Source organism: Mycetomoellerius zeteki, unplaced genomic scaffold (genome assembly GCF_001594055.1).
Source record: "Mycetomoellerius zeteki isolate Tzet28-1 unplaced genomic scaffold, Tzet1.0 scaffold83, whole genome shotgun sequence".
NCBI lineage: Eukaryota > Metazoa > Arthropoda > Insecta > Hymenoptera > Formicidae > Mycetomoellerius > Mycetomoellerius zeteki.
Window position 1 is genome coordinate 392,154 of NW_017257862.1, and position 25,205 is coordinate 417,358.

Sequence of the window (25,205 nt, forward strand, 5' to 3'; positions counted from 1 at the left end):
CAAGTGGACCGCAGCCTGTGATTGGTCAATTTCTTATTCTTACTTTTTAAATCAAGCTTACTACGTGTATTGTAGACGGGTCATTATGCGGGGGTCTACAATAAATAGAAGTCGTAGCGGTCGTAAGGTCTTAAATCTTAATAGAAAATTGACCAATCACAGTCGAATATGAGAAGAATAATCAACTGTGATTGGTCAATTTCTTATTCTTACTTTTTAAATCAAGCTTACTACGTGTATTGTAGACGGGTCATTATGCGGGGGTCTACAATAAATAGAAGTCGTAGCGGTCGTAAGGTCTTAAATCTTAATAGAAAATTGACCAATCACAGTCGAATATGAGAAGAATAATCAACTGTGATTGGTCAATTTTCTATTAAGATTTAAGACCTTACGACCGCTACGACTTCTATTGTAGACCCCGCATTACGGCCGTACGTTTTTCTATGTGCTCTTGGCTTAAAGCGGGGAGCACAGACTTTTGCATAACGCATAACATGTAATGCATAAGAAATTCAATCAATCAGAATTCTTTATTTCATGGAAAGGAAGGAAACGGAGGGCTTTGATTGGTACATTTTCTTATGCATAACGCATAACACGTAATGCATAAGAAAATGTACCAATCAAAGCCCTCCGTTTCCTTCCTTTCCATGAAATAAAGAATTCTGATTGATTAAATTTCTTATGCATTACATGTTATGCGTTATGCAAAAGTCTGTGCTCCCCGCTTAACGATTAATATCTTGTCCACAAGGCAGAGTGACAGTTCTTTTTTATCAAATTCATTTGTCGTGCAAAAACGCATGGAATGAGCGTAATTTCATTAAAGTCGGTGAGGAAGACAGAATTCTTGAGTATTACCAACTCTTTCTATAGGAAGATCAAATAAGATGATAGTGAGTTAATATTTTGTTTTTTTCGTAATGAATGTTTGTTCTGAATTAATCGACGTTTCCATAAGGAACGTTCCGATTGTTTAGACTACTCGTATTATGAATCCTGTTGCGTTTACTATTGTTATCAAGCGACAAAATACACATCTGAGTATCTGGTATCGCTTTGAAGCTGTTTGCACTGTGTACGATTAGTGATTCGTACAATAATACAACATAACCTGGATGCTGTTTATTCTTACCATGTCATTCCGTATTTTTGTGGAAAATGGATGTCTTTACACAATTACAGTGCAAAAATACATATATTTATATATATATATATAACATTGATACTTTATACAAATATCAATTGGTTAACGTTTTGCTTGACCTCTTCGTATGGGAACTATTAAGTTGATTCTACAATGAGTCGGTAATCGGTAGTCCTAAGTCTTATCGGTGAATGCGTGAAGTTGGCCAACAACCAATTTATATGACCAACAATAAGACTACCGATTTTCTTAAGACTGACCAAATTCAACTTTATTCCTTTCCATTAATCGAGTTAAACGACTCGCTGTACAATTAATATTAGATAGATGCGAAAAATCATAGTCCCCTATTTAGATTAAAACTGGTTAAGACTTAAGATTTCCGACTACTGATTCATTGTAGAATCAGTATTACTTTGATGATCCACAAACACTGTAATGTTAATGCATGTATAGCTGGGACATGTCTGGGTCAATAGATGTTTCAAAAAAATTGAACGCATAAAGTTAAAATATATTTCTTTCATAAATAAATCAAAAAATTTGTAGTTCTACTAACTGAATATTGTAATAACTGTATATTTTTTATATTGACATTGAATATTGTAACCATTTTATATTAACAATTATACTGTTGATTGACTATTGAATACCCAGATAGCAAAGCGTGTCTCAGCAAAATCTCGCAAATCTGTGATTGCTTATGATGCTGACAATTTGCCGTAGATTTATCTTCAACGATTTTGAATATACCGACATTGTAATAACATGCAGACAACAATGTGTATATGTATTGCCAGCAGTTTAACAGCAAGATAGCTACATCAATGTTATCTTGCAATCTTAATTCAACTCAGGATATCGATCGTGTAACTTTTTCTCTAGAGCGGAAACGTAAAAAGTGAAATTTTTTTGTATCTATGTGTGTATATATTCATACATACATATATTCATAAAAATTTTCATTTTTCACGTTTCTGCTCTAAAAAAAAAGTTACACGATTGCGTTATTTACTGAAAAAGTAATAAGTATATAATAATTTGTAACGCATTGACAAGTTACTTTTTCCGTTACAAGTAACAAATAAAAGTAACTAATTACAAATAAAAAGTTATTTTTTTCAGTTATGAATAGAGTTACCAATTCTCGGTCGTACGAAAAGAGTACATTGATTAGCAAAAAGAGTACACTTTCTGAAAAAAAGAAAAAAGGGAAAAAAAAATGAAGAAGAGGTGGTTTTCTGTTTTAAATGCCGGTATATATATTCAATAAAATGACATTTCTAGAATGTAATTTTTATTGACAACCTTTATTCAGTCTTCGTAAACTTACTATAATATATAAATATGTTTATTCACATTTTACTAAGTAACCAGATTTTTTTAACGTTAATAGAATTGAGAAAATAAAATTGATTCATGTATTCCACGTATTTTGCAATTTATAAGTTGCAATTTAAAATTTTTTCAACAAATATATATAATCAAATCTCTAATAAAACCTCTACATACAGTACAAAGTTGCACAAAAGTTGCAGCAACATTACATGTTGCAGCAATATTGCAGAGATTTTGCAGCGATATATTGCTGCAAATTCTGTGCTGTATTGTGTATGGTATGTATAACATAAACAAAACTTCTATATAATATATAAATAAATATTTGTATACTTATTACATACTGTCTAAAACAAACACAGCCTTAGTATAAGCCAAGCAAAACTTTTTTGTAAAATAATAAATTTAAATATTAAATAATTTTTTAAATTTTGTCTCATTTTAAAAAAAAAAGTACAATAAGTGAAAAGTAAGAGTACGCTGTTTTTCGACTTTGAAAAGAATACGGTTGGTATTCCTAGTAATGAGTGACTTTTCCAACTGTAGTGTTACCGTATCATCGTTATAAAAAATTCGCAACGTCATTACCAAATTGTTATTATAACAAAGTAACGATAAAAAGTATCGACGTTACAAAGTAACGCGTACTTCTATCTATTTCCCTTAAATATCTCTTTCTTAATTTTAACATTACACAAAAGTAATGAAAAAGATCATGAATTGTTACTTTCTAAGTAATGATAATGGTAATGCGTTACTTTTTAAAATTAGTGACGAATAGCGATAATAATCAAGTTACGTTCAAAAAAAACAGTAACGCCTATTTTTATGAGTAACGTTCCTAATTCTGAGTATACATAACATAAATCAAAGCCTAGAATTAACTGGACGTAATTCCTGAACGTACCCCTGTACAGACCAAAAAAGGTAAGATATTGACCAAAGGAGCAAAGCAAATAAAGGAAGAGAATGTCTCTACGCTGAGTTTTTACATCTACATGGCCTTAGGCGCAATGGGAATGCACTTCATAATGATGGTGTTGCGTGAATTCAACGCACTGACGATAGTAAGTTAAATCTCGTGTCTGATAAGATTTATTCACGTCGCATGCTCTAACATGCTTCAACATACTCCTAGGGTGCGTTCCGAATTACGCATGAAGCGCACGAAGTATCATTTTATCCTTTATTATTCGGTAAACAACAGAAACAAATGATACATCATGCGCTTCGTACGTAATTCGGAACTCATCCCTATTATAGCTCCTACTTACTTCCAACGAGTCCGTTGGAGCATGCGACGCGAACAAACCTGTGGATACCGACACAGCTCTGTAGCCACGAAACCCTTTAACTGTGTGTTATCGTTACAGAGTTTAATGGCATTTTCTGCAATTATATATATAGGAAGCTATCAATTCATGTCGTACATGGCTCGCGCCACGTATTCAGAATCCGGCCAGCTCCTGGATCCAGGTGCTGATCTCAACATGGAAGGTGGTATAGCAGAGTGAGTTTTTGCTATAAAAGTACTTCTCATCGCTATTACTTTCTCTCCAGATTACTTTCTCCACTTTTCCACTAGGACATCCATAGTATGTCTATTGGACATTCATTTCTAAACATTGGAACGTCCATTGGATGTCCAAATTAGATCTTGAAATTAGGTCAGATTCATAAAATATATATTTATTACAACTTTGTACGTCCATAGAACGAAATATATCTAATTTTGGATCTATTATATATTTATTATTGACTGATTAAAATGGACATCCTTGGAATGTCCAATGTTATCTGGATCCTATTGTTTAATGAACAAAGTATCATAATTTTGTTTACAGACATTTCAAAGATTTAATCATATTAACGTCAGGAGTGCAAATCCTATCTCTTATTTCGAACTACTTCTGGTTATTGTGGCTTTTGGTAGGTACTTCAATAAATTATTTGCATTGCTTTTCTTATTCAATGTCACAAAAGGACTGCATATATGTTATTGCGTATTTTGAAAATTCTACAGGTACCATTGAGGGGAAGCTGGGTGTTCTGGAAACAAATTTTGGCTCCGTGGTTCTTTGCTCAGCCACAAGAGCAATCTGAGATGAACGAAAAGAAAATGCGCAAGTTAGAAAGGAAAATGGCGAAGCGATACCAATGAAAATTTTTCGTTGCTGTAACAGTAAGAAAATTCCATTGAATTACAACTGATTTAACCAAGGGGATGGTAGTAAGTTCAAAAAACACTGGAAAGGGACAGAAGTTTGGAAAATTTAAGATTTTTTTTTCTTCTCAAGAAAGTTGAGACTGTGCAGTGGTTCGACATTTATATACGATAAATATTAAATGAAACAAGATTTTAGAGATTTTTACAAAGATGTACGAAACAGGGAAACACTTTCACAGAACTAGAAGGAAAATCGCAAATTGGGAGATAGATTTCGTCTTCACCTCTTTGCATTTTAAACAATTGATTCTCGGCAGACTGCAATCCATTTTATTATATCTATAAGAATTGAGACACTTCTTATTCGATAATATTTGTAAATTTATTCCTATATAAAAAGTCGGAGGCAATACTAAATTATTAATTATATTCATTTAAAAAGAGATATTACATTAAAATAGGAAAATAAAGAAAATCTTAAAATCGTTTAAAGTTGAATAATAGATGACCGGAATAATCATAAGATCAGTCCAGTGGAGCAGTTTTAGCACACTAATTGTAACTGTTAGTTATAAGAATGAAGAATCCCATGTTCTCAGTGGGTCCCATTAATTTTTCCTCTAGCACTATTAATAAGTATTACTTCCATTTGCACGATTCATATAGGAATAAAACTCCTAGATAAGAAGTATCTCGATTCGTTAATCTTTATCTAACTTTGTTAATTATGCTAATGTAAATTATCCTTTTTGTAATTATAGTGATAATACAGTAATGCTCAATTTTTTAAATCTTTTATTATATGCGTGAGAATTTGAATAATAAAATGAGAATACGCGCACGTACGTGTGCGCGCGCAAGTGCCTTCTTGGAAATAAAGATAATTAATGACGTTGAAACACGTTGAGTGGGTAAAAATCAAATAATAGACGTCTATAATACTTGTATAGTACGTTTGGTAATTATACAGTTTAGCTGTCCGCACCTCAAAAATCAATGAATTAGGCTTATTCGATGTTTTTGCATTAAAAAAGTATTGTTCTACTCTACGAACCGAGATATTAATTAGGGTTGCATCGGATCATAAAATTACCAGGATACATATTATGGAATGAGAGTTATCCCATTAGTACTGAGTTCAGATTCCAACTCGACCACTCCATCCTTGTTGTTTATCGTATATTAGACAAGGATGACATGACACCCAGGGAGCATCCAGGTGGGAATCTGAACACGCCTTAGGGTGAAATCACACGATGCGCTTTCGGAATAGCACTGATTGGTTGTTTCAATGACGCATTCTCTATTCCGCAGTCTTTTTTCGCACTGTGTAATTTCACCCTTAGGCCCGGTTGCACCAACGTTAGGGCCGTAGCAGAAAGGCTGACTTATAATCTTAAGACAGTTCTTGTGCGTTACCGCGGATCTACAATAGAGTTTTAAGCCTTAAGCCATAAGAAATGGACGAATCATAGTCGATTATTCCCCTGGAATTCGACTATAATTGGTCAATTTCTTACGACTTAAGGCTTAAAACACCTATTGTAGATCCGGAGAGTTACTAAAGACAAGAATTAAATCATAAGACACTCTCTTAAGATTATAAGTTAGCCATTCTGCTAAGGCCCTTACTTTGACTTCAAGCGAGACTCAAAACTCGTATCCGTCTTGTTTTAAAGCCAAAAAGAGACGGAGACAGAAAGAGTTTTAAGCCTCGCTTAGAATCAAAGTAACGTTGGTGCAATCGGGCTTTAGGGGGTCCGCACACACTTTCCGGAACAGCAATCGAAAGACGTATCATAAGCACTAAGTCCGGATCTACAATAGGTGTTTTAAGACTTAAGTCGTAAGAAACTGACCAATTAGTCCGGACCTACAATAAGTGTTTTAAGCCTTAAGCCGTAAGAAATTGACCAATTACAGTCAAATCCGAGGGAAATAATCGACTGTGATTCGCCCATTTCTTATGGCTTAAGACTTAAAAACCTTATTGAAGATCAGTAGTGATTGATTACCAGGGTAATCACAGTCAAGAATTTTCAAAAACTTTTAGCTTTGATTGACTAACTTTTAGGGTGTCATTACATGAAGCGCGGAAACGACAATAACTCGACTTTATTAGATAATTTTCGATCCTAACTTAGTGGAACTAATTCAAACTTGAGTTATCGGAAGCACCCACAGCCGATTATTTCTAGATCCATGAATAAGAACCAATCGCTTGGTGAACAAGCTACATTCCGAAACCTATCGTAAAAAAAGTTGTAACCTTTTTGTGACCGGCTGTACATACAGGAACGTCTGTCGAACGTCTGCCATTTTCCACTATGGACACCATGGGCCACAACTTCGGGCGAGTGGCAGTAGGAAGAATCATGAAGAATGCGCTACGGTTGATTGGAATCCGTCGGTCGGCGGATAACCCGGGCTCTACTTATAACATTTGATTAACAACTTCATACTTATATACTCTTATAGACTTAACAGGATTCTCGTTTCTGACCGACGAATTTTTATCGTGATTAATTTTATCGACTTATTATTTTTTACTTTATATATATTTGAAATTGTTTAGCATATGACATGGTCTCTTGTTATTGTATTTTTTGTTTAATCTTCTGCATTATTTTTATTCATTAGAATATTACGTGTAATTATTTGTATTAGAATTATTTGTGTCAAGATTTAAATTTTAATTTGTTATCATTTGCTAGAATTGATAGAGACCAAGTAAAGGTCACAAAAACGTTTTTTCATATATTAGTTAAGGTCACCACAGCCATATTGAATCGTGACGTCAGAAGCGAGAAATGACATGTTAATTTATGTTGCATGCCATTTGTAAATAAAGACAATTTGGATAAAACAAAATGATGAGATTGCTTTAAAACATTTGTAAAAATCGACGAAAACTATGCTTATTCCCTCTGACAGTCGGTAAATAATCATAAAAAGTAATAAAAGGCATGTGTAAGTGAAAATAAGCTACGCGTTTGCATTGAATAAAAGCACTTCTTCATGTGCCTTTTATCACTTTTTACGATTATTTACTGACTGTCAGGGGGGATAAGCATAGTTTTCGTCAATTTTTACAAATGTTTTAAAGCAATCTCATCATTTTGTTTTATCCAAATTGTCTTTATTTACAAATGGTATGCAACATAAATTAACGTGTTATTTCTCGCTTCTGATGTCACGATTCAATATGGTTGTGGTGATTACTCAAGAGCCTTAAATACAATATATAATATGATGAACTATTAAAAATTATTATTTATATTACATCTATTATTTGCTCCTTTCTGGCCGTTGTTTTTTAAATTTACTTTTGTAAAAGAAGAGCCGATTTCTATACTTTTTTTTAGCCTATTCTGAAACTTCATAACAGCAATTTCATTACTTAGGGATGTCGTTACGCAGATATACATACTAAAAAAGCTACGCAATGACAGTAAAACGATATCGAACTGCCATTCAGAAATTACAGAATAGGTCTACAGAGAAAAATATGTAAAGAAAATTTTTGGAAAACTATATAATAAAATGTATTTTTTAATAGAGCAATATTTGCAATCATTTTACATAAAATGTAAAATATATCGAGAATTTTTCTTTCGGTAATCAATAAATATCGGCATATTTAAAATTATTCCTAATCGGAAAACAAAACAAAGCATGTGACAGCTCAAATGGAGATCAATGATTTTATTCTATTCCGAGAAAAGACAATTTTCGATATATTTTACAAGTGTACTCTTGCTACGGGCCACTTGATGCTATAAATGCTGTAAAGCATTCTTTGATTAATAAAATTCTTTCTTCTGATCAATCAAATACTTCGAAGCATTTATAGCATTAAAAAATGGACTATACCCTTTATTAAATGTAAATATTATTTTATTGAAAATCTTTCTATTTTAATATATTTTGTAAGAATTTTCGTATGTTTTCTTGTTATGGCGTTATCATTCTGAAGATCTGTAATGAATGGTTAGGGAAGTACCTTAGCCAGTACCCAGAATTGCAAATCTTGAGCATGGACTTAGACTGAAAGTATCTAAACTTATATTTCTAATTATAGATTTTATTAAAAATGTTTTTGTTTGATTACTGTATTATAGAGCCAATTATATGTATAGCGACAATTATATACAGGATAGATACTAAGTATTCTAAAAGATTTGAAGGAGTAATTCCTTCTACAAATTCACGACGAAATTTTCGACGAAATATGTCCGAAACGGCTTAGTTTCAAAGATATAGCATCAAAGTTGAAAGAAAAAGTTTATTTTTTCCAAAAAATATTTCGAAAACCATTCCGATTATTTTGATAAAATAAGTTGTTTCTGATATATATAATAAGTTGATCATATGATCATATGAAGTTTTCATCTTGATTTGTGTGAGGAATCTTTTAAAATCTTTCAAAATACTTAGTGTCCACCCTGTATATATATATATATATATAAAAAAATAGCATTTTTATCCAGATTGAAATAAAAATTTATCTCTTTCCGACTAAACATGTTATCTGTTTGCTAGATATTGATGTTGTGCGTGCATGCACAATCAAACGTAGCACACACACACACATGCACAAACGAAGACTAAACTTATCTTGATTTAAATATGTTTTTAAATGCATCATTGGACCAGTCTTTCTCCGATTTCAGTGTCTAAACCCTTCTTTTTCCGGTAATTGTATTCTGATTGATAACTCGGTGGATGATTGTGTTCGTGCACTCCCGTTGGCATGAATCTCTCAGCGATCACAGAGCATTTACCGCGGCAACCGCGATGCTGCTCTGCACAACGGTAGTGTGAGCTATTATATACTTTAGAACGAGAGGTCATGTTATACACGTATCCTTCATGGACCAACTGTGGTCTACCTCTGGCAGATAGTCTGTAGATCACTGGTTCTACATCTGCAAATTTATGTCAACTTTTTTTTAATCAAGATTCATTTCACACAACAATCAAACAATTAATTTAATATAAATATCTTGCAATCAGTAAATTAATATTTCATTATGTTTATGAATAATATAATAAAATACCTGACTGTAGTAATGATGTTCCTTCCAAATTTTGTTCATTAGACAACTCAATTATTTTTTCACTATTATCAATAGCCTTACTAGTCTTGTTACATCTGATATCCTTTTCATAATTGGAATCATTCACATTATCTGATTTTTCATCATTATCTGACAAGAGACAAATATCGTCCTTGCTATCAACATTTGATTCATTTTTTAACTTTTTGATCGAATTATAATTGTCCTTGACCACCTGTTTCTTTCTCGTTTTAGTATTCCTGTTAGCTATCCTGCGAGAGTGTACAGATTCATCTGGAGTTTTGTTCTTGCCTTCTTGCTCGCATAGAACATCAGATAAAGCAGTTACATCCTTCAAATCATGCGGATCTGACACATTGACATAATCATTTAACAATGGTATGATGTGTCCCTCGCCACCTTCTAATCCTTTTATTTGCAGCATCTGCGCAACTTTTAGGAAAGTAGACAGTTCATCCTGTTTTATATTCACCTCTCCTTGATATATGAACTTGAGCAGAGATATTACTTCTGTGTGCTTTACATCTTTCAGTATTATCACTGGATGTTGACAAGGATTCTCCTGCAAAATAACTTGGTGTTATTTAAGTACAATTTTATTTACAGGATATCGTTAACAATGAAATCGTACCTTGAATATATTTTTGAAGTAAGGACTGCATACAGACAGAACTAGCTTGTGGGCAGCTAACAATTGTCCCTCTACAGCGATTGTTACATCAACCAAATTGTTCTCATTCAAATGAGAAAGAAAGCCTGAAGTCAAGTTGTTGCAAAAGTCATTCCATCTCAAAGAAAATTCTTTTGATGATAATTTCGTAGCCATGTTTCTCTATAAAAGAATTAACTTTTAAAAGTCCTTTAAATAAGCATGAAAAGGATTTCTTACAATCTAATTCATTAAACACATATAATTTAAAAAAGATAAAACGTAAATGTTTACAAAAATGCCATGTTCTTAATTGTATTGAAAGGAATTATTAAACAAAATATTAAATTCTTTAGTTTTTCAACAATTAATTTAATATTAAGTACTGACAATTTAATATTAAATTAACGATTATACATACAACCTAATCACACTTAACCCATACCCTATCATGGGTCACTAGTGACTAAGTGATTCTTTACTTTTTGCCAACTTACGAGTCTTTCGATAATTATAACACATTATATTTTGTTATTTTTCAAATTAAGTATAAACGTTTATTCTATAAAGTTAAATGTATATTTGTGAATTTTGAAGCTGATTCTATAATGAGTTCGTAGTCCGAAGTCTTATCGGTGAAGTTGACCAACAGCCAACTTGTACATACAATTAAATCTACCGATTTTCTTAAGACTAACCAAATTCGACTTTATTCCTTCCTATGAGTCGAGTTAAACGACTCGCTGTACAACTAACAACTAGTAGATGCGAAAAATCGTAGTCACCTTCTTAGGTTAAAACTGGTTAAGACTTAAGATTTCCGACTATCAACTCATTGTAGAATCAACTTGAGGGAATTTTTGAACTATTTTAAATAGGTGAAAACATGAACAAGTTTCAGTGACCCACAATAGTAGGAATGAGGCACTGAACTGAGCATAGTATTGTAAAGTTTAAGAATACAATATATATTTTTAATATCTTTGTAATAAAAACGGATAATTACAGTTTGAAATAAATAAAGGAAACTCAAAATTACCTTAAGATTTTAGCAGATATAAAAAAATAACGTATTATTTTCTTTATTTTTGTTACTTTTTCGTTTAATAATTGTATATGTGCTTTGGTTATCGTTTTTAATGTCACAAATCGTTCAAATGGCCAAACGGTAGGGATGGGCGATATCTTAAATGGGGCAGTATCGATATCTTAAAATATCGATACTTTTGAATTTGATTCTCGATATTTTGTATCGAGTTTTTATCTTCCGATATTAACATATATTGACAGTTTAAGGCTGGAATCAGACTAGGCATTGAAGATTGAAAGATTGCCGAAATTCAATTTCGCCGAAAGATAATTCAATAGAAAGTCACTAGTTAGTATCCGTATCAAGTGCACGATGTAAATTAGGCAAATAGGTTACGTGATCAAAATTGACGCTTAACATTCGTCGCGATTTATTTTGACGCCGAAAATGAGCGTCGAACGTCAGCATGAAAAGGTACCTTAAAGGTACAATTTCATGCAGCGAAGCTTCGCTGGCAAAGTTACTCCCACTCGCCATGAATAAAGGAGCGTTGAACAGACAATCCAAAAAATTGATCAATTAAAAGATGCTTCGAATTATTTGGCCAATCAAGTGAATCATAGCCAGAGTCAGCGTTGCTTTGCACATAGTTGGACAGTGTTGAACTTTGAGTGAAGCTTCGCTAGCTAAGCATTTTCGCACGAATCGGCGGAGTGGGGGGTTTTCGCCAGTGAAGCTTCGCTACATGAAATTGTACCCTAATGAACTTGCTACAATAAAGGTGCGATTTCACGCAGCGTCAAAACGCTAGTGGCTCTCCCCACTCTGACCCCCTACGAGCCGCCGTTGACAAAGCAGCGTCTAGCGAGCACTCAGTGAGCAGTTGTAGTACTGAATGCACCCAATGGGTGCATCCAGAAGCACGATTGCTCACTGAGCACCTACATTGAACGCTGTGACGGCACCCTAAGGCCGGAATCAGACTACGCGTTGAAGATTGAAATTTGACCAATAAGGACAAAGAAATTTTAGCTCCTTTCATTTAGATTGGTCAAATTTGAATTTTTCATTCTTCAGTCTCAATCTTCAATGCATAGTCTGATTCCGGCCTAACAATCTTTAGCCAATCAGTTCGGTGACACCGAGAGTATGCATTTCCTATAGCAAAAATGAGGGACTAGTAGTTCATGTGTATTTAGGGTGCGTTCCGAGTTGCGCATGAAGCGCATGATGTATCGTTTTATTCTTTATTTGGTGAACAGCAAGGATAAATGATGCATCATGCGTTTCATGCGTCACTCGGAACGCACCCTTAGTCAAAGCACGTAATACAGAACGTGTTAAATTATCAGGCACATTAAATTCCTATAATCGATTACAATAGATATCGAAATATATGGTCTGTTCTTTTCTGCTTAATTTTTTTGCACAACATTCATCTTTCTTTTTTTTTTCTTCACAAACCGTTTAACTTAATAGAATATATATCGACGATTAAAGATTCTCTTGGTCAAGTTGTTTTGAACGAAGCATTGTTTTTCTAAGTCATCTAAGAACGCGCTTAAAATAAAAATATGCAACAAAAAGGAAAATGAGGGTGAGGAGATCAAACTATCACCGATTTCAAAAAAGATGAAGATCAAAGTTTGTAAAAGCAAACTGAATCTATGATCGCGTTCAGCAGACTCAACTGTTGCAGAGCAGATCTATGAGCGTTCGCTGCTATTGGTGTATTCTTCTAGATTATCCAATAGCAGCGAGCGCTCACGGATCTGCTCCGCAACAGTTGAGTCTGCTGAACGCGACCATTGATACATTTCGATCATCAATATATACGAATTGCCTCTTCGAAAGAATGCTGTATATCCATATATTTGTCATTGTATCAATACATTGCGATAAAGACAGCTTGTCGAGTGTCACGATACTTGGAAAACTGTATCAGTGATGAATGGTTGTCTAATTTTCCTTGTCTAATTTTCCGAATCCATTGTTTTCTCCTTGCTATCGTTGTTCTCCGATGCGGATCTACTCTTGTCGTCCGATTGTTTAGAATCCGACTTGTCACTCGATCGCTTCTCTTTATTAGATTTCTTCTCACTTCTACTGCTCTCTTTCTCGGGCCTCTCCCGATCGCTATCGCTTCTCTTACCATTATCTGACTTATCTTTGCTGCGCCTTTCTCGATCTTTATCTTTGGTCTTGTCCAAGGAATACTTGGATTTGGACGATCTGGACTTAGATTTTGAACGCGACCGTCTAGACCTGGATGTAGAGCCCTTGCTTCGTGAACGTGACCGACTGCGACGACGCGGTGATCTCTTCTTCCGCTCTTTTGACCTAGATGGTGATCGACGTGACCTTTGACGAGATAAACAAGTTAATACATGTATTAATATATATATATTAGAAATATATACTGATCTCTTTAAAGACGGAGATTTCATTCGCATCTTGAATTCCTTTTTTCCATACTGAAACATTTTTCTACAATATACTTAATATTTTTCTAGAATTTGTAATGCTGAATTCCATCACTTGCACTATGCTGGATCAGTATATATTAAAAGCTACTTTATATAAAATATCTCAATGCAGTAATACAATATAATAAACTTTAACAAAAAAATGATACATGTATATTTTGTTAAATATAACGTGAGACAATATCATTAATAGATAGTTAATCGTATAAAATATTCATATATTTTTACATTTAATTTTGCGAATTTCATGTATAGCAGCTTTTAGTATGCACTGATCTAATGTAGCGCAAGTGACGAATTCGCTATACACTAAATATAAGCAGAATTCAATATGTGTGAATATAATATGACAGAGTTGGCGAAGAACAGAAGATTGTTTAGTTATATACCTCGACCTCCTCGACCTGCTACGCGAACGGTGGCGACTACGTGAGCTGCTGCGTCGTCTCGATGGAGAGTTGCGCCTGCGATCCTTCGATCGAGATCGTTTGGAGCGCGAGCGCGATCGACGCCGATGACGAGATCGCGAGCGTCGGTGGCGCGATCGCGAACGCTTACGTGATCTCGAGCGTCGGCTACGTCCACGGGAACGCGAACGAGACTTACGGCTACGCGAGCCACTTCTGCTTCGCTTATCCTTGGAAAGCATACCGATCATCGGGTCAATTGCCGCAGAGATGAGATTATGTGCCTCCTTTACTCGCGACATTGCTTCTTCAATTTCTTTTTGTGCAGCTTCGTTGCTCTTTGCCTCTGGTTTGGCAATCGCCTGCGTTGAGTGGTATAGCTTGATCGATTGTTCTGCCAGCTGCTTCCCATTCAACAACAACGCCGCAATCACAGCTGCTTGTTCAGACAGCTCCACCAGTGCATAATGCTCGGCATCTGAGTCCCTACTGCACATACGCAGGTACTTGATCTCTATGTTGTTGTTGCTGAAGAAGTCCAGTAATTGCTCAGGGCTCACCGATGTATCCAAATTCGCCACTACAAGTGTCCGACGGATCTCTTCGATACGTCTGCTGTCCAGATGACCTGGTAGGTGTGGATAGGACGGTAGGCTATTTGCCTCTAGCTTGGGATCCATCGTGGTAATCACATGATTTGGAGGAATACCTTCAATAGCATTCACAACGTTCGGTGGTAACTTTGGTTCTGACGGATAAAGGCCTGAAAGAATAAAAAAAAGATAAGAATCTATGCTAAAAAAAAAAGGAAAGCGTTTCTTGGAAATTAAGAAAAAGAATGATTTCTTTTTTTAAATTTACATACATACAAGGTGTAAATTTATAGGTTCAAAATTCGCAATTCAAAGTACTAAGTACTAAGTAAAGAGCAAGAAAGTTTTTAAAAAATTAAGTACAAAATAGTTAGGGGAGACCGGAACTAAGTGGGCTCCTTTTTTTCAACTGCAACTTTCAATAACAAAATAAACGATTTTAGTCAAATGATTATTAGTTTATATGTTTTATAGAGTGATTATAAGACTACAAGATGGCAATAAAAAAATTTTGTGTTTGCAATTTCATTTCATCTATATACACAAAAAATGATGTAATTCGGAAAATAAAATCTCAAAAATTAGTTTTGACTATCGAAAATACGTTTGACTACCTAAACATAACAACGCGGCACCTAAACTAACCAAACTTCGTTGTCATAAGATATATTTTTGCCATTCAAAATTCAAATCCCAGTTTAGTGGATTCTGATGTCCACTTAGCCTCAGTCTCCCCTATTTGTAAATTTTTATTTTAAGGGGATTCTAAAGACAATTAGTTATAATGAATGTGTGTGTGTGTGTGTGTGTGTGTGTGTGTGAGAGTGTGTGTGTGTGTTCCTCTTTTATAGATTCAAAAGTCCTTTTTTAGGATTAAAGTATATGCATTAATACCTGTGAGGTGAAGCTCATGTCAAGAACGACAAAAAAAGTTTGAAATTGAGATCCTCTTTATCATTTCTTAATCCAATATGATACTCTAGAACTGTCACATCGTGACAACATTTGCTTCATATAAAGCCTATTCTACAATTGCATAAGCATAGTTGTAACTGTTGTAAGTGGTCTGTTTCAAAAATTTATCAATCACAACCAAATAGAGAAGAATATTCGATTGTGATTAGACAATTCTCACAACTAAAACCATTTACAACTACTCTTACATTGTAGAATATGTTTAAAAGCTGTACAGTCTATACTTAAATAGTAGTCCACAGACTAGTAGTTTACAGTGCAAAGAAACAATATGGAATTTGTAGAATTGGACTTAGATGTCTAATTAAAACGTTATCGTTATACAAAAATTTATTAAATTTATACCATATGTATGTGTGAGATATTAGGTCTGTTCGCGTTGCATGAAATCCCCAAATATTTTTGCACTTAAAATGAGATAGATATATATTTAGCCTTGAAAAGAGAGAAAGCGAAGATGCCGAATGCCAAAAGTGGAAGCAACGCGAACAGACCTATTGATGCAGTAATCGAATATGTAATCATCATCAATGATTTTCATAACAACTGATGATGACCAGATTAAATGTCTAAACGTTTGATTAAATTATATTGTAATTTTTGAGCATCACATATAAGGATAAACAAAATAAAAAACAGCTACTATAATTACAAATTAAAAAATGGGCTCCACGGCTGCTTCATTCTACGACACTTGAACAGATCTGAATCCTGGCAGCTATCCCTTGTCATTTTCGTTCCGTTTTGCTCTACAGAGACGGCAGAGAGGTAGAAGCGTTCGGCTCACAAGCAAAGTGTTGGATAGGCCTGACTATTACTATATCTATTATATACCGAGTATATACCATATTCTTACCTGGTACAACTGTGCCATTGTTGGTTAGCTCCAAGGCACGCTGCTCATCTGGAATATCTCCATTTTGATATGGGATCACTATCAATGCACGATCGATAAAAACAGTATTGGTCATGTGCTGTGCCACAGCGACGCAACCCTGGTCATGAAACTTGATGTAGCATATGCGCGACTGCACAGGCACGGCGACATCCCTAATCGTTGGATATAACCTGATGTCTTCGATTTTGCCTAGATACCCGAAAAGTGTCTGCATCTGGTCCTTGGTGGCCTGGGGCGCAATGTTTGTCACTTGAACCACCTTCGTTGAGCCAACCGCCATTCCGTCCACCGCAATCTCGTACGTGAACGAGGCTATAGAGGTTACGTTTAATGCGAGAGGCTAAACTTCATCATTTTTTTTTTTTTTGTAACACTACGAATATTTTACTATCCTGAAACAAAAGACTATTCCAAAAAAATTGCTTTTGTCTCCTGTGAGAAACACCTTACACTCGAACCCTTTATATCTCCTCAATTACTCAATTGGCGTTGTTGGGGCAACAAACATAGGATGCGTTCCGAGATACGCGTGTAGCGCGTAGACTAATGGCGCGGTCCTATGCTGCGAAACGTATACGCAATGCGGAATTGGCCGAACGATGTCCGTCCAATCGCAAGCATTCCGTCAATTGCGCTCCACCGTTATGTCTTTTCTAAACCAATAACGAGCGTTCCGCCAATTCCTCATAGCGTCAATTCCGCATCATGAGATCGCACCATAAGGGTGAAATCACACGGTGCGGAAAAAGACTGCGGAATAGAGAATGCGTCATTGAAGCAACCAATCAGCGCTATTCCGAATAGCGCTGAATAGCGTTGATTGGTTGCTTCAATGACGCATTCTCTATTCCGCAGTCTTTTTCCGCACCGTGTGATTCCACCCTTAGTCCACGATCTACGATACGATAAGTGTCTTTGTTTAATATACAGGATAAACAAGGACATCTATTGTATAGGCCGCGGCCTAAATGCACGGTGTAAACGTAGCCAGTAGTAGCGTGTTTGCGTTGGTAGCGTTGATAGCGTTTCCCCGAACGTACCCTAAATGCACCCATTATATCCGATCAATCATGATGCTTGTGTGAGGTTGTCACTAGAAAATGATATAAATTTATAGAAAACGATACAAATTGATAGAAATCTTATCGTTCTCTATCAATTTGTTTTTATTAAAGTCCGGGGTTAGCTGTTGGCGTGGCTATGACAGATTTCCTAACCTAAATAATCGCGAACTGTAACGGATTAATATCTCGATTCGCAGGGCAGAGCGGTAGTTTTATCTAAAGAATTCGCAAGATTTGGTTGCTTCATACAAAAATACGTCGAATGAGCATAATTTTGTCAAAACTGGAGGTGAGGAAGCTCAATTGAACTATTACCCATAACTTAATAGGTTAAGTTGTTTGATGTTGTTTACACGTACGACGTTTACACTTGACCGAGCTACACACACGATTCTAATCACTTCTCGCTCCGATTTAATATTTCTCGCGTGACTTTGTCGACAAGACCGACTCGCAACATGTTGTCAAGAAAGAATAAGGATCTGAGGACGATCAAAGAGGGAGTAATTGGCAGATATGTGAAGAAAGAAACGCCACCCGAGATGCCAAGTATGTATTTCAAGAATTTACTTTTTGTTCTCTTCTTTCATTCTCGCTATATGTTCCTTCTTTCCCAGGTAGCAAAGTTTGTCATTTTGACATCATATTTTGGGCCTTTACTGACCATTACTGACGTTTAAATGAAGTCAAATTGATGTTCCAATATCGCAGAAGATTGACGTCATTGGTGAGCCGTCATTTTGACGTTATAGCTTGGTCGTTTACTGACCATTATACGCCCAACTGGCGACTTATGACGTCGATATGACGTCACGGAATGACGTTACAAAAATGACGTCACGAAGTGACATACTGACGTCACGAAATGACGTCTAATAAAAGCTATGGTCACTTTTTGGTCACTTGACTTTATTTGTACAAACATGACTTGAATTTTACGTCAAAATGACAAACTTTGCTACCTGGATTATAGTACTCAGATGTTTGCAACTTGATTTTTTATAACTGTGTTAGTATACTTTCACTGAAAATAGTATTAAATGCATATTTAGAGTTGGACAAAAGCGTGAGAAAATTTTTTAGTGAAGTACATACAGCAAAACGACAAAGGAACAAGCTTACATAAATATTTGGTTTTGCAAAAGTATTCCTTATTACTCTTGCCGTTTCTTGTTTAAGTTGTAAAACAAATGTGATTTTATGTATAAAGATCGACGACAAATGTAAGTCTTTTACTATGAGAGATGATATAAAATCATTGAGTGTAAAAGAGGAAGTTTTAAGCTCAAATTAAATTAGGAAAGACGTTTTTTTCATGTGCCACACATTTTTGTTGTCAATTATGAATTTATCACCTATTACCTTGTACTCAATTTAATTATAATAGGAAATGTAAAGAGTTTTTCATTGTCATATACATCTTTCGGGAGCATAAATTATATTCGACATTCACAATTAATACAAAAAATTTATGTGATCATAAATTTTTGATAAAACAGTTGATTAATTAAATGTATTTCCCTTTTTTTGAATATAAAGTCTTTCACTCTTTCATTTCTTACATATCACTCATACTCTAACTAACATTATTATTATACTTTGCAAAAAAAATATCGATTATACAACTCATGTTACTTATATTTAGTTATCAATGTGTGGACAACAGAGCCGAACAAAAAACCTAGACGGCGTAACAATCATCCAATGATGCCGAGTTCTACGGTAAAAATTGTATTGTACATAAATGTATCACATACTATATTACATTATGTAATGTTCTTTTTAATATGAATCCATAAAAAAAATAAAAATAAAATTGAAGATTTACTCGTCCTGGCAAATAAATATTGTTGAGATTTACCAGTATTAAATTATAATATTATTTCTTATTTTATTTCCAAAAGTAATTTTTTTATCACTGTCAGTATAAGCACAGATCTTTTTGCTATTGCCATATATTCCCAAGAGATTGTTGCAGCCTGTTGCTAAAAAATTTTTTTGTTGATCAATAAATTGTTATAGTGATGTTATATGATGTCATATGATAGGAATTGGAAAATTATTTTTTAAAAAATAACTAGTTACCGTAATCGTTACTTTTTTAATGTTAAAACAAAATTAATCAAAAAAATTTTGAAATATTTTTGTTTAATATTAATAAAAGCAATAAACAATAATGACACTAAATCGATATGTGAAAACACGAGGGAAATACTTTTTCAATCCAAGCTTGAGCTTCCTACATGATATTTCAGAATGAATTTATACATATCCAGTTTTACAAATTACCAGTTAATTAAATTTTTAATTTTGAAACAATCCGGCTGAAGTAATATTTTTCACAATAAATTTTATAGTACAGAAAATCTGGGTGGGGTAATATTTTTCGCAATAAATTATTTATAGTTTTTTTATTAGCATCAAATCAATAATAGCTTTCTAAGATCCTTATTTGCAGCACTAATATTAAATTGACAACACGAAGAAAAATATTTGATCGAATTTAACTGGAATTTTGATGGAAAATGAACGATCCAGAATTCTGGTTAAGTTTAATAAAATTCTGATTAAATCTATTAGAATTCTAGTAAATTTGATCAAAAAATTCTGAATGTTGGTTATCTCAACTAGATTTCTAGTAGATTTAACCAAAATTCTGGATCGTTCATTTTTCATCAGAATTCCAGTTAATCCAATCAAATATTTTTCTCTGTGAATCAATTTAATTTGTAATATTCCAGCTTCGATTTAGGACTGTTGAATTGTTTCAAGAGTGACAAATAATCATCGCACAGTTAATTTGAACTGGAAATTGTACAAGTCCACAAAAAAATATTTATTCTCTCTAACCATAATTTTTTAACCATGCAATTATAGTTTCATTCATTATTACAAATACCAAATACTTTTCTCTCTGTGTAGTAATATCACTTATTTATTAAACTGATAAGCAATTTAATAATTTGTGATGCTAATAAGCATCTATAAAATTACGGATTATTGGCGTAACTGTTTGATTTCTTATAATGGAAAAAGAATATTATGTTTAGATAATTATGTGCCTAGTGGCATAATTTTTAATGCAATTTCATGCACTCAACGGTAATTCTGTGTACTAAGGATGACCTAATAAAGATTGAAACGTTTATATTTATATTATATCAAAGATCACATTGTACAATTAGAAATAAACAAAGTTTTAATTGTTAGATCCGCGCTGAGAACTTGCGTTGGCTTTTATGCTTTTTATATTATGTATGAGTTAATAATCCTATAGAATTTCTCTTTAATTTATTTAAGATTTATTTTCATTGATCTAAATTGAAAAAAGTAACTTTAAGGGTAATGTTACAAGTCACATTTTATTCCCAATCCTTATTATATAAGATAATAATATATGCGTATATCCTTGTACAAAACATAAATTCTGATTTTAAAAACAGATTCAATAAAAAAAATAATTTACTAATCCTGCAATATAGATTTGTAATTTGTGTAATTTTTTTCTACAATAGGTATTTCTCAAAGTCTCAAAATATTATCCATTAGAACACCACACACATCTATCAATTTTTTATCGACGAACTAAGAAAAAGTTATATACAATATATCTCACAATTTCCAAGCAGCTGGTCAAGAATCATTGAAACATATAAGAAGACATCTGAAGATGTTGATTTTTATCGATGCTTCTCTCGTGTCATAGTCCATTTCTCCGCAACCTAGTATGGTGCAAAAGTTCGGAAATATGAAAACTACGAACAGCGCCGTTGGTCTGGGCAGCCATGAGGGAAAATATACACCAAACAATTCTGTTCCTGACTTGACTCAAAGGTTAATAGTAAATTTTATGTTTAATATGGTTTTACATAATGATACTTTATAATTATACTCTGTTAAACAACAATATTTTATACAAAATAAAACTATGAAATAATTAAGAGAAAACAAAATAAACTTTACCAGGGAACGTCATAACATTCCTCCAATTTTATGCTTTTATTTTTATAAAAGATTTGCCGGCCTATCTGTTAATACTGGAATGAATGATGGCATGTTTTCGAGGACAGCAACACCCATGTATCATGCCGAACTATCATCCGCAATGTCACATACTTATATCAATCAATATGCTGGATCCGAATACCATCTGGATAGGGTCCAGACACCACAGATGCCTTACATGCCTTTCGACGTTGATGGTTATGAAGATTATAATCATTCCATTTATCGTCACAATGCTAGGTATGAGAACGATTTCCGATAGTTTCCTTATTTTTATATATGTCTATTTTTTATACTACGAATTGCTTTAAATTATTGTAGCTTTAAATTGCAATACACATAGGTGATGTTTTTGCACATCCTGTTAAGACTCCTGAGTACTTGCTTTACTCATATTGAATCGTGACGTCATAAGCGAGAAATCACACGTTGATTTTTCTTGCATTTGTAAATAAAGATAATTTGAATAAAACGGAATAATGAGAGATGCTGTAAACGGAATAATGAGAGATGCTGTAAAACACTTTAAATTGGATTATAATAATGTGATTTTTAATATGATTGTTCTAATCATTCTGCATAAAAAAGAATTAAGTCGTTATAAAAGAACTAATAATAAAAATAGTACCACTTAGGTTTTATTGGGGTTAAGTAAATAATAAAAATAGCTTCACTTGGGTTTTATTTTTTAATTTGATATAATAAGGTAATGATGCTCCAGATAATGATTCTTCTATAGATAATGTAAATTAAATGGATAAATTCATAATTGGATAATTTTCTTTATAGATATAAAATGAAAAAATATTAATGTTTGATCAAATTAAAAATTCAATAAAACCTGCTTGATTTTTTCTGCAGTGTCCATTTCTCCGAAGTGTGTTCTGTGAATAATGTACAAATTTTTTTCCATGATTTCAATGGCTGTGCATTCAGCAAAGAAAGCAGCTTTGCAACTATTGTAAAATTCTTCAATATGATTGGTTTATACATTTAGATCTATAAGGAATCAAAAGCAAGAACCAATCGTATTGAACAATTTTACATCATTAATTCAACCCAGGTTGATCCAAACCTGCTCGGGCCGAATACGTTATAAATTTGTAGCATCTCTGTTAAATAATGTTAAAACTGTATCGTTGAAACTGATATAATTTTTTCATTCTATAATTACGAACATAAAAATTATTTAATATAAAAAGATTTAATATGAAAATTATTGCTTATCTTATGTTTGTTGAAAACATAGTGTTTCAAGTTTTGATTTTCGGTTAAAGCTATAGTAGATGCTATTCGGAAAGATCGAGTTCTCGGAGTGAGCAACAGCAGGACGAGTTGCCTTTGCCGCCTGGATGGTCAGTTGATTTCACACTCCGTGGTCGAAAGTACTATATCGATCATAACACTAAGACCACGCATTGGTCACATCCACTCGAAAAAGAGGGTCTACCCACAGGATGGGAGAGAATTGAGTCTCCTGAATATGGCGTTTATTATGTCAAGTGAGTGAACTTTGAAGAGGATTCGATAGGCCATCGATATATATCAGAACGAAAATATCTTGTCTTTCTTTCTCAGCCACATCACGCGCCAAGCTCAGTACGAACATCCGTGTTACCCGCATGAGATGCAAGCTGTACGGGTCGTATCACCACCACGGCATACTCACTTTCACTCTCACAGTGTTTTGGTGCCAGCCAATCCATATCTGAATGAGGAAATACCACACTGGCTGTACGTGTACAGTAGGGCCTCGATAGCTTTAGATCGCAAGCTGCGTTGGGAATTGTTTCGTTTGCCCGAATTGGACTGTTTCAATGCTATGCTCACCAGGCTGTACAAGCAGGAATTGGAGGAAGTTGTAATGCGTTATGAGGAATATAGGTGAGAAATAAGATTCGTCAAAACAATGACGATCTACATTATCTTCAATACATGTACAATCTTATCCTTACATTTTGTATTTTGTATATTTTTGCCTCTAGATCGGCATTACTATGCGAGATGGAACAAAGACTGAAAGAATTGAATCCAGAATCTGGCAATTCTAACGTTGGTGCTATTGCTTTACGAAGATCTCTTCCCTGAGAGAAGTCTACTAAACAATCAATCGTTATATATTGTTTCTCTTTTGATTGATTGAGGAAAAGTTTCCTGGAAGCTTTATAATAAAAAGTTATAATAAAAATGATCAATAACTCTGTATTTTACAAATGTGTATATAGTGTAATACCTAAAAAAAAATTTATCTCTTTTTATAATACATATTATTGTGCAGCACTATACAAGGATGGTTTTTGAAAAATAATAATTATTAATTGTATTACCTAAATTTCGTTAGCAATTGCTTTTTCATTTTTCTCATTTTCTTTTTCTACCTGAGTAATCTCGTTCTGGCATGTACCATCAAAATCATTGGTGAGTGTCAGTCCTGTTACTTGATATACATGCATATTATTAGATGTACCTGTTAAAAGTCCATAAGATATTCCTGCGAAAAATAAATGTTCCGTCATCCTCTCGAACAAAATATCAAAATCAAAAGTCGATAAAAAAAGATTACTTCGTTCTGTAGAGTCTTCTGGGATTTTACGTTTTATAATTGTATAAAACATAACGCCAAACATATTCCATCCCACGATAGCATAAATTATCGCCAGTCTTCGTCTTAAAGGTTCATGTTTATTTTTTAATTTGTTTTTCATGAACCATCGTTCCAACAACTTTTTAAACATTTTTTAGGTTTATGCGCGAGCGTAAAGCCCATACAGGGCCAAAACATATACTAAGGTCTTCTTCTTTTTCTTCTGATTTCCCCTTGATTGTTTTTCGACGGTTTTCCGACTCAAATATAGAGTCACACTACCACGCAGAAAATAATGGGTCAATTTGATCCAATGAATAACCTCCTCGGGGAGTAAAGGTCTCAAATCGAATGTAAATGGAAAATTAAGATTTCTTTAGTTGGGGGGAAATCTCATACTCTGAAGCTGGTTCTACATTGATCGCATCGCAGCGTCGCAAGCGTGTCGCAAGCGTTGCGGTCCAATCAACGACAAGCTAACTCGACTCTGATTGGACCGCAATGTTTGCGATATGCTTACGATGCTGCGATGCGACTAATGTAGAACCAGCTATAGACCTCCTCGTACAATTCGCAACGGCCTTAAGCCTTTCAAAACTCTTCACAACGGCCTTAAGCCTTTTTAACTTTTCTTAATCACCAGATGGAGCCATTCTCGTTCGGCTTCCTAATGCTGGATTCACACTGCATCCGAGTTTCGTCGTACGACACTCTGCATCCAATCAGAAAACAGGATTCCGATAATACGAAGCAAAATTCATCGGAATTCTGTTTTCTG

At 34.0% G+C, this 25,205-nt stretch overlaps 5 protein-coding genes across 9 annotated transcripts; 2 read left to right on the plus strand and 3 right to left on the minus strand.

Moving 5' to 3' along the window:
* Positions 1–740: 740 nt before the first annotated feature.
* On the plus strand, positions 741–7,156 carry LOC108730063 (transmembrane protein 208). Of its 2 annotated transcripts, XM_018459549.1 has the most exons (6): positions 741–899; positions 3,406–3,555; positions 3,862–3,998; positions 4,333–4,417; positions 4,512–4,670; positions 6,951–7,156. In XM_018459549.1, exons 1-5 carry the CDS (start codon positions 894–896, stop codon positions 4,647–4,649), a joined length of 516 nt encoding a protein of 171 aa, XP_018315051.1. In that variant the 5' UTR covers positions 741–893; the 3' UTR covers positions 4,650–4,670; positions 6,951–7,156. The 2 variants fall into 2 exon arrangements, with proteins under 2 accessions (XP_018315051.1, XP_018315050.1); XM_018459548.1 differs by lacking the exon at positions 6,951–7,156 and having other exon boundaries at positions 4,512–5,382.
* A 1,979-nt stretch (positions 7,157–9,135) lies between these two features.
* On the minus strand, positions 9,136–11,464 carry LOC108730061 (protein abrupt). Of its 2 annotated transcripts, XM_018459547.1 has the most exons (4): positions 11,425–11,464; positions 10,368–10,568; positions 9,716–10,298; positions 9,136–9,583 (listed from the first exon to the last, which is right to left on the minus strand). In XM_018459547.1, the coding sequence occupies exons 2-4, from the start codon at positions 10,560–10,562 to the stop codon at positions 9,300–9,302; spliced, it is 1,062 nt and encodes a 353-aa protein (XP_018315049.1). In that variant the 5' UTR covers positions 10,563–10,568; positions 11,425–11,464; the 3' UTR covers positions 9,136–9,299. The 2 variants fall into 2 exon arrangements, with proteins under 2 accessions (XP_018315049.1, XP_018315048.1); XM_018459546.1 differs by lacking the exon at positions 11,425–11,464 and having other exon boundaries at positions 10,368–10,575.
* A 1,798-nt stretch (positions 11,465–13,262) lies between these two features.
* Positions 13,263–17,242, minus strand: Srp54 (splicing regulatory protein 54). The gene is made up of 3 exons (XM_018459489.1): positions 16,733–17,242; positions 14,291–15,071; positions 13,263–13,776 (listed from the first exon to the last, which is right to left on the minus strand). Exons 1-3 carry the CDS (start codon positions 17,052–17,054, stop codon positions 13,389–13,391), a joined length of 1,491 nt encoding a protein of 496 aa, XP_018314991.1. The 5' UTR covers positions 17,055–17,242; the 3' UTR covers positions 13,263–13,388.
* A 538-nt stretch (positions 17,243–17,780) lies between these two features.
* Positions 17,781–24,094, plus strand: LOC108730065 (protein salvador homolog 1). 3 transcript variants are annotated; one of them, XM_018459553.1, is made up of 9 exons: positions 17,797–17,860; positions 18,036–18,127; positions 18,284–18,387; positions 19,484–19,560; positions 21,545–21,672; positions 21,853–22,083; positions 23,121–23,345; positions 23,422–23,727; positions 23,829–24,094. In XM_018459553.1, the coding sequence occupies exons 3-9, from the start codon at positions 18,297–18,299 to the stop codon at positions 23,929–23,931; spliced, it is 1,161 nt and encodes a 386-aa protein (XP_018315055.1). In that variant the 5' UTR covers positions 17,797–17,860; positions 18,036–18,127; positions 18,284–18,296; the 3' UTR covers positions 23,932–24,094. The 3 variants fall into 3 exon arrangements, with proteins under 3 accessions (XP_018315054.1, XP_018315055.1, XP_018315056.1); XM_018459552.1 differs by having other exon boundaries at positions 17,781–18,127; XM_018459554.1 differs by lacking the exons at positions 17,797–17,860; positions 18,036–18,127; positions 19,484–19,560 and having other exon boundaries at positions 18,312–18,387.
* A 26-nt stretch (positions 24,095–24,120) lies between these two features.
* Positions 24,121–24,803, minus strand: LOC108730066 (uncharacterized). Its single transcript, XM_018459555.1, has 2 exons — positions 24,407–24,803; positions 24,121–24,334 (listed from the first exon to the last, which is right to left on the minus strand). Exons 1-2 carry the CDS (start codon positions 24,576–24,578, stop codon positions 24,171–24,173), a joined length of 336 nt encoding a protein of 111 aa, XP_018315057.1. The 5' UTR covers positions 24,579–24,803; the 3' UTR covers positions 24,121–24,170.
* Positions 24,804–25,205: the final 402 nt, after the last annotated feature.